Below are 12579 nucleotides of genomic sequence, written 5' to 3' on the forward strand. Positions count from 1 at the left end.
CAGACGTCAAGCTTTTAAAACATTCCATGGATTTGCTCTATGCTATCCTTAATTTAGACTGAATTGACTTACTCTCCAGTCTCCACTTCTTCAGTCTACATCCCCCCTGTCACTTTCTTCTAAGTTTGTTTGTGCATTTTTGTTCACTTGTTCTGGGTATTTATCTTAATGATGTCTTTTCTTCACATCTCATCTTAATTTGTCTGATTCTTTGCCGTTTCCTCACTCACCATAGCTAGTAGGAAAATACTTCTATATTTCAGTTTCCTCTTAGTTTTTCCTTCACCATATGTCTTTCCCTTTTATTTGTATGATAGTTGCTGTACCAAGTTCTGTGAAGTGTTCTCTCTTTATTCCACCTTTATGGACCATGAATCCCAGAAGTTAGTATTTTTGCTAGAATGCGGCAATAGCAACATTCTAAATATCTGCTAATGGTCTAATTAGATTAAAATAAATATTTCCATGATATTAAACTTAAGAACTCCAGCTGTAGTTATTTGTATAAGGTAGCACCTAGGAACCCCAGTCATGGACCAGAGCCCCATTGTGGTAGGCACTGCGCAAACACATAATAAAAAGACAATACCTGTCCCCAGAGAGCTTACAGCGTAAGCAAAATGTAAACAGAAACAGAGGTGAAATGACTTGCTGAAGATTACATAGCAAGTCATTGGCATGGCTGGGAATAGAATCCAGGTCTTTTGACTCCCAGTTCAGTGACCTTTCCACTATACTATATTGCCACTCCAATTAGGTAAATTTGTTATATAGTCTGAAAAATGATTTTGTGAAAAGTGGTATTGTGTGGTTCCATATTCATTTTTTACTGAGTGGCTTCCATTGCTGATTTGCTCAAACTGCAAATTTAAATGATTTGTCTCACTAAACCAGGAATTTTAAATTGAGCTGTATTCCTGCAGTTTCTCTCAGCACTACTAGTAACTGTTTTCATTTCAGAAGCATCTATCACTGAAATGAATGTTCCAGTGGGATGAAATTTCTACAACTCAAATTTAGCTGACAATTTTGAAGCTAAATAAGCTACAGTACACTCTAGCTCATGCTTTCATGACTGTGTTGCTTCTGCAAAGCTAACTATAGTAAAATAAGCAAAGAGTTTTAAGAAGTTACACTTCTGAATGTGATTATAGTCATTTGCATAATGTGTGCATCTGAGTTTTACCAAAATTTCACTGAAGCATCATGTGCTTTTTCTTGATTTCCTTTCCCATAATTACTGACTTAGATAGTCATGGCAGTAATGATCCTTTCTAATTAGCCTGCTCTTCCTGTCTGATTGCTTTAGGGATGCCCAGTAATGGAAGTAAATAGTTCAGGAGTTGAAATCTCATCTCTGCTAACTTTTGTTTAAATCCCCATATTATTGATTGAAACTATGAACCCCAGCCTGGGAGAAAGGGAAGAGCTACTGAACACGCTTCTTCTTACCTCTCCCCTTTCAAGTTAGTAGGGCTTATGCAAAGTCATTACAGGCATAGAACCTAGGTCTCCAACATGACAAAACCCAGTCTTACTCACTGCCTTTGAGTGACTAAATCAGTTTTCATTATCCTATCTGTAACTGCTATACACCACACGCCTCCCAGAACCAATGATAGAATCCAGGATTCATGTGACCACTTTACCACCAATTTTGTACTTTTGAAAACTATGATTTGTAAACTATGACGTGAATTGCCAAAATATACATTTCACATTTCAGTAATTTATTACACATTTTGCTTGTGTCACCCATTGGTCAGTGTGTATGTTGACCTATGGATGCAAGTCTATGACAACTCTGAGAGCCTGGCTTTTTAGCACAAGCATGCTTTTAGTTCTGGAGGTCATCTCTTCAATGCCTGGTTTTGGCCAAGATGGCAGCCATCACCCTTGCAGGTTCACAAAAATATGTGTCCAGGCTTAAAACTGGCACTTCTATGCAAAACCTTAACATTGACCTCAGTAGGGCTAAGGCAAAATAATTTCCCAGATGCATAGAATGTGTGATAGTCAGATGTTTTAATCTGTTGATATAAAAGCATATGAGGTCACTGTTAAGGCTTTGTGTTGAGTGCATATTTGATGAAGTAGGGGGTATATATTGCTTTTGGCTGTCAGTTGAAAAGTGGAAGTGAAAGCCTTAGGGAAACAGTTGTAGCAATATGAAGGTGGGAAAGAATGTGTACGTTTTTTCCATTTTTCTAAGCAGGAAGGATTGATTTAAATCAAAACTATTTAAATCAGCAAGTAGGAACCTTGGTTTAAATAATCTATTTTAATTGTGTTTTGCATTTTTACTTCAGTTATTTTCTTAAAGAAAGGTTTATTCTTATTGGCTGGTAACCATTAAAACAAGTTGATTTGGAACTAAATAGAGCCTTTTCACTAAATTTGTGCTGCTTTTTGCTAATCAGGTAGATTCACTATATCTGTGCACATTTATTTAAGCAGTTGCATTGCTTAACTTGCATTTATTCAGATTCTTAATGTTCACTTTTTTATTCTGTTGGAAAATGGTGAATGATATATTTCTTATTTACTTGATGATGATTAATTTTTTTACTTGTGATTTGTCTCAGCCTCTATTTGGGTGGATACTCAAATTCAATTAAAATGCACAAACACAGGATTTAAAAAAAATAAATAAAACTACCTTCAATGTGCTAGATCAGTGGTTTTCAAACTTTTTTTCTGGCGACCCAGCTGAAGAAGAGGGATAGGGTGTGGGGTGGGGCTGGGAATGAGGGGTTCAGGGTGTGGGAAGGGGTCCTGGGCTGGGGTAGGGGGTTAGGGTACGGGAGGGGTTTAGGGCTCTGGGCTGGGGCTGCAGGCTCTGGAGCAGGGCTTGGGGATGAAGGGTTTGGGGTGCAAGAAGGGGCTCCAGGTTTTGGGGGACTCAGGGCTGGGGCAGGAAATTGGGGCACGGAGTTACCTCAGGCAGCTCCCAGTCAGCAGAGCAGCGGGGGTACTAAGGCAGGCTGCTGCCTGTCCTGGCACCGCAAACCGCGCTGCGTCCCGGAAGCGGCCAGCAGCAGGTCCGGCTCCTAGGCAGAGGTGCACAAGCGGCTCCACACGGCTCTCACCTGCAGGCGCTGCCCCTCCCTCCCACCCCCAGCTCCCATTGGCCAGTTCTCAGGGCAGGGGCAGCGCACAGAGCCCCATGCTGCCCCCCACCTAGGAACCGGAACTACTGCTGGCTGCTTCCAGGGTACAGCACAGTGTCAGAATAGGTAGGAACTAGCCTGCCCTAGCCGGGGAGCACTGCCAATGGGATTTTTAACAGCCCGGTCAGCAGTGCTGATCAGAGCCACCGCGACCCAGTGCCTTACGTTCCGCAACCCAGTACTGCGTCACCACCCACAGTTTGAAAACCACTGTGCTAGATGCATAGCTTTTTTCTTATCAGACATGTTTTGCATTTAAAATATACTGATTTATTAAAGAAGGGAAGTATTATCTGTAATTAATGAATTGAACTGATTGATTGTTTCTGGCCACTATGTCCTTCAAAATTTTAGACTAGTAGACCTCATCCTCTTACACCTAGCTTTTATTCATAGATTGGAAGAGGATAGCAAGCTTTCCTTCTTTTTTAACTCCCAATTGGTTTCTCAACTTTAAATGAACTTGTCATTGAACTGAAGTAGGTGAATAAACTGAAATAGAGAAAATATTCTCTCTGCACTGCTGTCAAAAGCTAGTTTAGCACTTCAGCAAACTCTGATTCCAGAGGCTTAGCCCGTGACTGCCACCAATTCAGTGGACTGACTTTCTTAAAATATGGCAGCAAAAATGTACTGCTTAATATTATTTTTGTATTTAATGTAAATGATATTAATAATTTGTAAAAGGTTAGGCCTTAGCATAAGTTATCTATTTTAAATGGTTTACTTAAAAAAATCTGTATAGAATTTAAACAAAAAAAATCTGATTTTTTTATCACTAATTTTTATCCATCCTACTTTTAAGGTTTTATATGGGTGGGATTTATCTTACTGCAACCTTAGCTGTCTCTAAATGTTTGTTTGCTAATTGTGCAGTACATAAGCTCCATCTTTCTAGATGTTCTCTGTATTGGTCATATTAGTATTCTGAGAACCTGTGAGAGTTGAGGTATCTGGGGTTGAAGTTAGGGTAACAGTAGTGGAAATGGTTAGAGCCCTGCAAAACCACAGGTATCCACTTTATATCTGTGGACCATTTCTGCAGATAGCGCGAATGCGGATAAAATTTTGTATCCACGCAGGGCTCTGATGGTAAGAGCTGGGCGAGCAGCTGTGAGGACCACCTGCTTGGGCCCCATGCCCAGGGCAGGTGGAAGGTCCGCTGCGGCACACCACAGCTGCCTGCCTGGCTCTTACTGTGGCTGGGCTGTGCCTCCAAGCTGCCCTAGCCAGAGCCGGGTTGGGGAAAGCCATACTGGCAACTGTGGGGAGCCTGGGTCTCCCCACCTGCCCAGGGCAGAGTGGCTGTGGGGGCAGGGATGCTGGGTGGAAGGGCTGGAAAACAGAGACACTGAGTGGGGGGGCAGAGACATGGGTCGGGGGCTGCTCAGGCCCCCAGCCCAGGACAGGTGGAGGGTCTGCTGCAGCTCCTCACAGCTGTCCGCCTGGCTCTTATTGTGGCTGGGCTCTGCCTCTGAGGCACCTCCCTGGCCAGAGCCAGGTCAGGGAGAGACATGCTGGTACCTGTGGGGAGCCTGGGTCCCTCCGCCTGCCCTGGGTCGGGGGCTGGACACTGGGCGGGGGATTGCTCGAGCCCGCCGGCCAGGGCAGGTGGAGGGTCTGCCGTGGCTCCCCACAGCTGCCAGCGTGTCTCTCCCAACCCGGCTCCAGCTGGGGAGGGAAGCGGCTCAGAGCTGCAGCCCAGCCACCGTAAGAGCTGGGCGGGCAGCTGTGGGGAGCCATGGTGGACCCTCCACCTGCCCTGGGCGGAGCCCCTGGGCAGTTCCATAGGTCTCCCCCCCAGCCAGGCCAGCGTGGAGCCCAGCCGGGGAGCTGTGGGGAGCTGTGGCAGACCTGCCCACGGTGCAGTGGGGGAGGGGACTGCAAATAGCCCCCAACCATGTCCCCAGGCTCCCTGCCCAGATCCTCCACCTGCCCTCGGCCGCAACTTCATGCAGGCTCTCCCCAGCTGCCCATGCGGCTCTCCCTGACCGCGCTCTGGCGCGGGGATGCCTCAGAGCCTCAGCCCAGCCCCCAGTGTAGAGCACTGCATTTATCACTGACAGGAATTATATATTAGGGCTGTGGATTAATTGCAGTTAACTTACGCGATTTACTCAAAAAAATTAATCGTGATTCGTCGCACTGTTAAATAATAGAATACCTATTGAAATTTATTTAATATTTTGGATGGGGTTTTTTTACATTTTCAAATATATTGATTTCTATTACCACACAGAATACAAAGTGTACAGTGCTCACTTTCTATTATTTATTTTTGATTACAAATATTTGCACTATAAAGATGATAAATAAAAGAAATAGTATTTTTCAGTTCACCTCATACAAGTACTGTAGTGCAATCTTTCTTACGAAAGTGTAACTTACAAATGTAGATTTTTTTTTGTTACATAACTAGACTCAAAAATAAAACAATGTAAAACTTTAGAGCCTACAAGTCCATTCAGTCCTACTTCGTGTTCAGCCAGTTACTAAGACAATCAAGTTTGTTTAAATTTACAGGAGACACTGCTGCCTGCTTCTCACTTTCAGGTGACATTGTAAATAAGAACAGGCGTTTGCATGGCACTTTTGTAGCCGGTGTTGCAAGGTATTTATGTGCCAGATATGTGAAACATTTTTATGCCCCTTCATGCTTCAGCCACCATTTCAGAGGACATGCTTCCATGCTGATGACGCTTGTTTAAAAAAATAATGCATTAATTAAATTTATTACTGAACTCCTTGGGGGAGAATTGTCCACATTCTGCCATATATTTCATGTTACAGCAGTCTTGGATGACCCAGCACATGTTCGTTTTAAGAACACTTTCACAGCAGATTTGACAAAATGCAAAGAAGGTACCAATGTGAGATTTCTAAAAATAGCTACAGCACTCAACCCAAGGTTTAAGAATCTGAAGTGCCGTCCAAAATCTGAGAGGAGCGAGGTGTGGAGCATACTTTTACAAGTCTTAAAAGAGCAACACTCAGATGCGGAAATTACAGAACCCAAACCACCAAAAAAGGAAATTAGCCTTCTGCTGGTGACGTCTGATTCAGATGATGAAAATGAACATGCATCGGTCCACTCTGCTGTGGATTGTTATCGAGCAGAACCATCATCAGCATGGAAGCATGTCCTCTGGAATGGTGGTCGAAGCATGAAGGGACAAATGAATCTTTAGCTCATCTGGCATGCAAATATCTTGTGACGCTGGCCAGGGCCGGCTCTAAGTTTTTTGCCGCCCCAAGCAAAAAAAAAAATTGGCTGCCCCCCGCCCCCTTTTTTTTGGCTTTTACATGTTTGCACTTTCCAATGGTTTGTTTTGTTTGTTTTGTTTTTGACTGTTTAAAATTACAAATTCTGTTTTCATTTTTTGTTGTTGTTGTTAGTGAAATAAAACAATTTCCTACTAGTGTACTCATTTACTCACTGGGCCGACCATGGAGTGACCTGGGCTGTGTCTGCCTGGGCAGAGCTAGGGCTGCCTCTGTGCTGGAGACCTTGGCATAAGCAGGATGTCAACGCCGACCCCAGGGCTTATATGGTCTGTGCGTGTCGGACCCAGTCATGCTGCTGGCGGCTGTCGCTGCCGAGTAGCCAGAGGGACTTGGAGCTGCGTGGGAGACACCAAGCTCTGCCTCCTGTCTCTCCTTCCCCGCGAGCATGCCCAGGGGCTTGGCACTGCCCTCCAAAGCTGGGCGTCGCAGCCCCATGCCAGCAGGAGCAAGCAGCGGGCATTGGGGGGCTGCTTGGTCTCTCCAGCCAAGGCACAATCACCTCCGCTCCCCTGGCACCAATCCCAGCCTGAAATGGCTGTAGCAGCCCTGCCCACGGTCCCACGTCTTGCTATGCAGCGTGGGGAGGGGAGGAGGCTCTGAGAGCAGGGCTGCAGCCCGGCTCCCACAATGGCCTAGGGCCCCTGTGGCTGGAGGGGCAGCGGATCCCAGGAAGCCTGGCTTGGGGCAGCCTCAGCAACACCCCAGAGTCCCGGGCTGTCACCCTGCGGCGTGGCCGGGGACAGAGCCAGCAGGCTGGGAGGACGCGGGGGGGCACCGCCTGTAGCTCTCACGTGTAGCGAGCTGGGGCTGCTGCGGGGTTCGGCTGCCGGGGTCCAAGGCAGAGCAGCCGGTGGCTGGTGACTGCAGGGCAGTGTGCCCGGGCCTCCCGCTCCCCCCGACCTTGCGAGCCAGCTGCGGGCTCGGCCTGAGCAGCGGCAGAAGTTCAGCTCAGCCCGGGCTGCCGCTCCCCTCCCCGGGCCGGAGGCGGCGCAGGGGGGAGGAGGAGCCTGCAGCCGGCGCTGGAGGAACGGCCCACCCGGCCACCATGTTCCGCCGCCACCCACTGTGCTCCGCGACCGGGGCAGGGCCACACTACCAGCTCCTGCCTGAGGAGGGCTGGCCACTGCCCGTGGGAGAGCAACAGGGACACGCTCCCCACTGAGCTGGCTCCCCCTGCCCCGCCGCACAGCCCCGGCAGCACCCGGTCAGGGAACAACAGGGCGGTTAGGATCCAGCCCAGGACACTGTCTCAGGTTGGAGCTGGGGCTCCAGCATTGTGCCGCCCTTGGTAATTTGCGGCCCCAAGCACCTGCTTGTTTTGCTGGTGCCTAGAGCCGCCCCTGACGCTGGCTACAACAGTGCCATGCGAATACCTGTTCTCACTTTCAGGTGACATTTTAAACAAGTAGTGGTCAGCATGATCTCCTGCAAATTGTAACCAAACTTGTTTGTCTGAGCGATTGTCTGAAGTAGGACTTAGTGGACTTCCAGGCTCTAAAGTTTTACATTGTATTATTTTTTAATGCAATTATTTTCTGTATATAATTCTACATTTGTAAGTTCAACTTTCCTGATAAGATTGCACTACGGTACTTGAAAAATTGAATCGAAAAATACTATTTTATTTTTGTTAGTGCAAATATTTCAAATAAAAATAAATATAAAGTGAACACTGAACACTTTGTATTCTGTGTTGTAATTGAAATCAATATATTTGAAAATGTAGAAAACATCCAAAAACATTTTAATAAATGGTATTATATTATTGTTTAACAACACGATTAATCACTTGACAGCTCACACACACACCTGTTTCATGGAAAAGATGTATCAACTACATTCTTCTCATGTTGACTGATCCACTCCAAGAAGGATCACATTGAGTTCCATTAATTGAGATTGTTGTAGAGGTGCGTGAAGAGCTTTGGTCTGTGACTTGACCCCATTTCTCTTGTTGCTAATAAAATTTAGGTTGGTTTGAGATTGTTGTACTGCAGGAAGATACAGAAGTTGGCACCTTATTAGTAAAACACAAGTGTTTATTAGGCCCCTGCTCAAGAAACCATTTGTTGCTTGTGATCTCGTCAATTCCTAACCTCTTTCTAAGCTTTCCTTTTTGGGTAAGGAATGGATATGGAAAAAAGGGAATGAAAAAACTTTGTCATATGAAGTCCTCTTATTTATTTTATCCCTTTCATTCTTGCTTTTGGCTAGAGACTGTTAAGATAATTGCTTGATTATCTAACATTGGGCAGCAGTAGGTGTTCATGCTGATTCTTTTTAAACCTGCCAGCAGACTTTAGTGGTTTCACCTCTTCCTGGTGGTATTGCTCTTCTGCGCTGAGAGCTGTTTTAGACAGAATTCTGCCCAACACATATGTGAGGCTGTGTGTGTGTAGGTGACCAATAGTCTCATGGTCTGTCCATTGATATGCTGATCATAGGTGGTTTGACACCTTTCTTGCTGAATCCAGGTGCTGCAGTCTCTTTGCTTTCCTAACAGGAGGCATAGATTAGGAATTAGATGAAAGGAAAATGATTGAGGCTTGATCCAGACAAAACGATACTGCGAGAAAGTCTCTAGAGTATGGCACCTGTCTCCATTATTTAGGGAGTTGACCTACCCTTCAGACAAGAAGTTCTTGATGTAAAGAAGTGTTTGAATCTCTGATTGCTCATTATCAGAGTGTATTGGAAGTCAAAGATGTTATTTTAGTTGCACTACATAAGGCAATTGTGACCATTTCTCCAAGACGTGATCTTTGCCATGACTATCCATGTCTTTCACCTTCAAAATAGATTTCATCAATGTGCTCTAATAAAGTTATTCTTGAAGTTTCAGCTGATTTAAAAAAAATGAAGCTGTCTGCCTGCTGGCAATTTTAGCTGGAATAAATTTATTAAGGTAATTCTCTGAAAACTATATTGTTGCCAAGGGGAGGTGGAACCACGGGAAGAGGGTGGCATGGAGGTGAAAGGCAGTGATGGCTAGTGCCCTGTTGTGTAATATAGAATATGTTGGCCAAAGGTGTTAACATAACCCAGTCACTGTCCAACATTAAACGGTGTTAAACAAGATTTGGGGTTTGTTATACAGAGACCACAGCCTATTTAGTACCATGGCAAACACACCATTAAAAATCCTTTAAACTTTCTATGAAAGATAAAAGAAAAAAAAGAAAAACAGTTCAAGCATTTTAAATCTACAGTATTAAATAAGGCTTTCATTTTAACAGAATCTCTTGTTCCCTTTCTCTTTAGCTGGAGAAAGCTTTTAGAAGGAAAACCCCTGTTGTTTAACAGTCTCTAAGAAGGTATCAAAGATGGTAATAACTATCCTTTTGGGGGAAAGAGAAGAGGTTAGTTGAGATGAGTTGGAGCTGTTGTTAGTCTGATCCTATTTCATCCCAGGTGGTGGTTGTCAGCTCTACCGGCTCCAGCTGAATCCCAATGTCATTTGGGTCCCTCCCTCTGACCTCCTCTGGTCAGAACATCTCTCAGGATCAGGATGACAAAGCGTAGGATCTCAGAAGATGGTAGGGGTGGCAGCCATGATAATGAAGCTTTCTCTAGTAGCGTGTTTTTCTCTACATAGTCTCGTTCTTTAAGGACCCAGAAAAGGAGTGATGGGCAATATAGCCTGTCCCATCATTTTGTCCACCAGTCAGACCTAATTTCTGACATACCAATTTTGGTTCACTTATTTCTGGTTCCACACTTTCTTGTTTATCAAGAATAATCTTAACACAGTCCTTGAGTTATATCTGTAGCCTTTTTGTTTGGACTAATTCTCTCTGTCTCTCTTCCATACCTTTTCCCATCAACATTTGTTGTTATAAATTATCATGACATCTTCTGAACTCTCATGTACTTTTTACATTGAGTTCTCAATTAAGGCAAATGTGTAGGCCAAATTATCACAACAGTTCCCGCAATAGAAATGTTGCGGGAAATTATCTATGTTTCTATCCTTGCTCAGCTCTGCTTCCCCTCTGACTCTGCCCAGTGCAATTCAGCTGCAGCTGCTCCCTTCCTATTGGCTGATTGCTTGGGAGCTGAGAGTCAATCAGATTCTGGCCAACCCCTCAGCTCAAGCAATGGCTGGGGGCAGGGCACACCTCCATCGGTGGAGAGGTAGTAATTGTGTGCACGCATGTGGAGGCAGAGGTGACGGCAGAACCCAGATAGGCTGGAGCAGTGCCCAGGATTGGGCTGGGGAGCAGATAGGAGCCGGGGTGATCTCTTCCTCTCCTATCCCTCTGTTTCCCCCTCCGCCATTCAAGATGTGCTTCCAACTCCACTGTTGTTCTTCATTTGTTTCCAGATTCAATTCATAGTATTGGCTACATCCAGTAAATCTGTCTTTTGGTTTGTGTCCTCGCTACATGAGAAACCCTTATTCTTCCCATATGACGCTGAGTCAGCTGAGGTCAAATTGGGTAATTTAGCTGGCAATGCCTCAATATTATTGTCTCTAAGCAGAAGGGTCTCAGTTCTGAAATTTGCTTCCACCTTGGTCTGCCAATCCGTCGGCATTCAAGTCATAGTGGAGGACTCATCTTTTTCCTGGCTTTTGATTAAGGAACGTGACACTGTGGATGATACAGTTTAGTGGTTGAAAAGTCTTCTAAAGTTATCATCGGTCACAAGCTTAATATGTAGTACAGATTCCCATATGGTGTACTTAGACTACGGTGGGTGGTTTCATAAATTTAAAAAGCCTCAAATTTTGTGTAACAGCAATTTAAGTAATAAAGAAACAGTACATTACAGTTCAATAGGATTGCAATTAGTTGTATTTAAATTTTACTTGATTCTGGTGGTCTGTTTAAGATAGAACGTTCATTAGTCCATCAGCTCAACCAATTAAAGTTTTTTGATCAGCTCTAATCTGCAGTCTGAGGTGTGCACACATTCACATACCCGTCAATTCACACTAATGCACAAACAAACATGCTCACAAAAGTAGTCTTAAGTATTAACAACAACCAAGAAATAAAATAAACCGCAACTTGTAACTTACGATATCCACAGCAACACAGTTGGGGAAGCTGTTACTTATTCCCATACATTACATCACCCTTCAAGGCATTTTGAGATCCCCAGTGGCTTGAAGCTGAAGCTAGACATGTTCAGACTAGAAATAAGGTGTAAAATTTTTACAGTCAGGGTAATCAACCATTGAAACAACTTACCTAGGGATGTGGGAGATTCTCCCTCACTTGGAGTCTTTAAAACGAAGATGGGACATCTTTCTAAAAGCTGTGCTCTTAGCTCAACCAGCAGTTCTGGGCTGGATACAAGAATCTCTGCACTATTTTGCAGGAGGTCAAACTAAATAATGATGGTCCATTCTGCTGTTGAAATCTATGGGGAAAAAAAGTCCCTGAACTAAATGGCTCAATCTTACTCGTCTGTATACATTTGGTGCTTGTATATAACCTTGTTTCTGCTTAGGGCCCTTAAATGTTTAGTAAAGTAAACCAAAGTGATACTTTGTAGTTGAATCTTACAATAATGTTACTCATTTGTGGGTTTGTAATAAATATTTATAAACTTCTTTTCTAAAATGGTTTATATGTGCTTTATAAACAAATATTGTCATCTCTTCTGCGGCAGGTGTGACACCACAGACAAGCTAAAAGCTCTATTGCCAAGATTGGAACAAGAGCTAAAGGATCCGATAAAGTTCAAAGATTTTTATCAATTTACCTTTACCTTTGCTAAAAACCCTGGACAAAAAGGTTTAGGTGAGTATGAAAACCAAGAAGAGAAGCTTGATTCATGTGCTTTCAATAATATACTAGTCACAAGTTGCAAATAATGACTATAGTAAAGTTCACGTAATGATTTCTTTGCCTCCTCCCCCACATTTAATCTTTTCTTTATTACTGCCTTGGGTGAGGTAAATTAGCTAGGTTTCCTACCACGTTTGACATCATATCTACTCTATGAATTTAAATAAATTCAATGTATAGGTACACACGGCAAGAAGGTCCTTAGAAAAATTAACACAAACCTATAACTAGTATTAAAGGTGATACTTAAACTGTAAGATGCTCTGGCGTGAATACCACATTGTCTTCCTTGTTTTGTTCAGCACTAACTAAACTTTTGCTGCTCT

General features: G+C 44.0%; 1 protein-coding gene across 3 annotated transcripts in view; it reads left to right on the forward strand.

Moving 5' to 3' along the window:
• Positions 1–12579, forward strand: part of DCUN1D2 (defective in cullin neddylation 1 domain containing 2) — a 66667-nt gene that overhangs the window by 8224 nt on the left and 45864 nt on the right. For all 3 annotated transcript variants that reach the window (XM_034758121.1, XM_034758120.1, XM_034758122.1), the window contains exon 4: positions 12075–12205. In XM_034758121.1, the coding sequence (XP_034614012.1) occupies positions 12075–12205 (131 nt within the window). The remainder of the gene's footprint in view (positions 1–12074; positions 12206–12579) is intronic.

The sequence above is a fragment of the Trachemys scripta genome, chromosome 1 (genome assembly GCF_013100865.1).
Source record: "Trachemys scripta elegans isolate TJP31775 chromosome 1, CAS_Tse_1.0, whole genome shotgun sequence".
Lineage (NCBI taxonomy): Eukaryota > Metazoa > Chordata > Testudines > Emydidae > Trachemys > Trachemys scripta.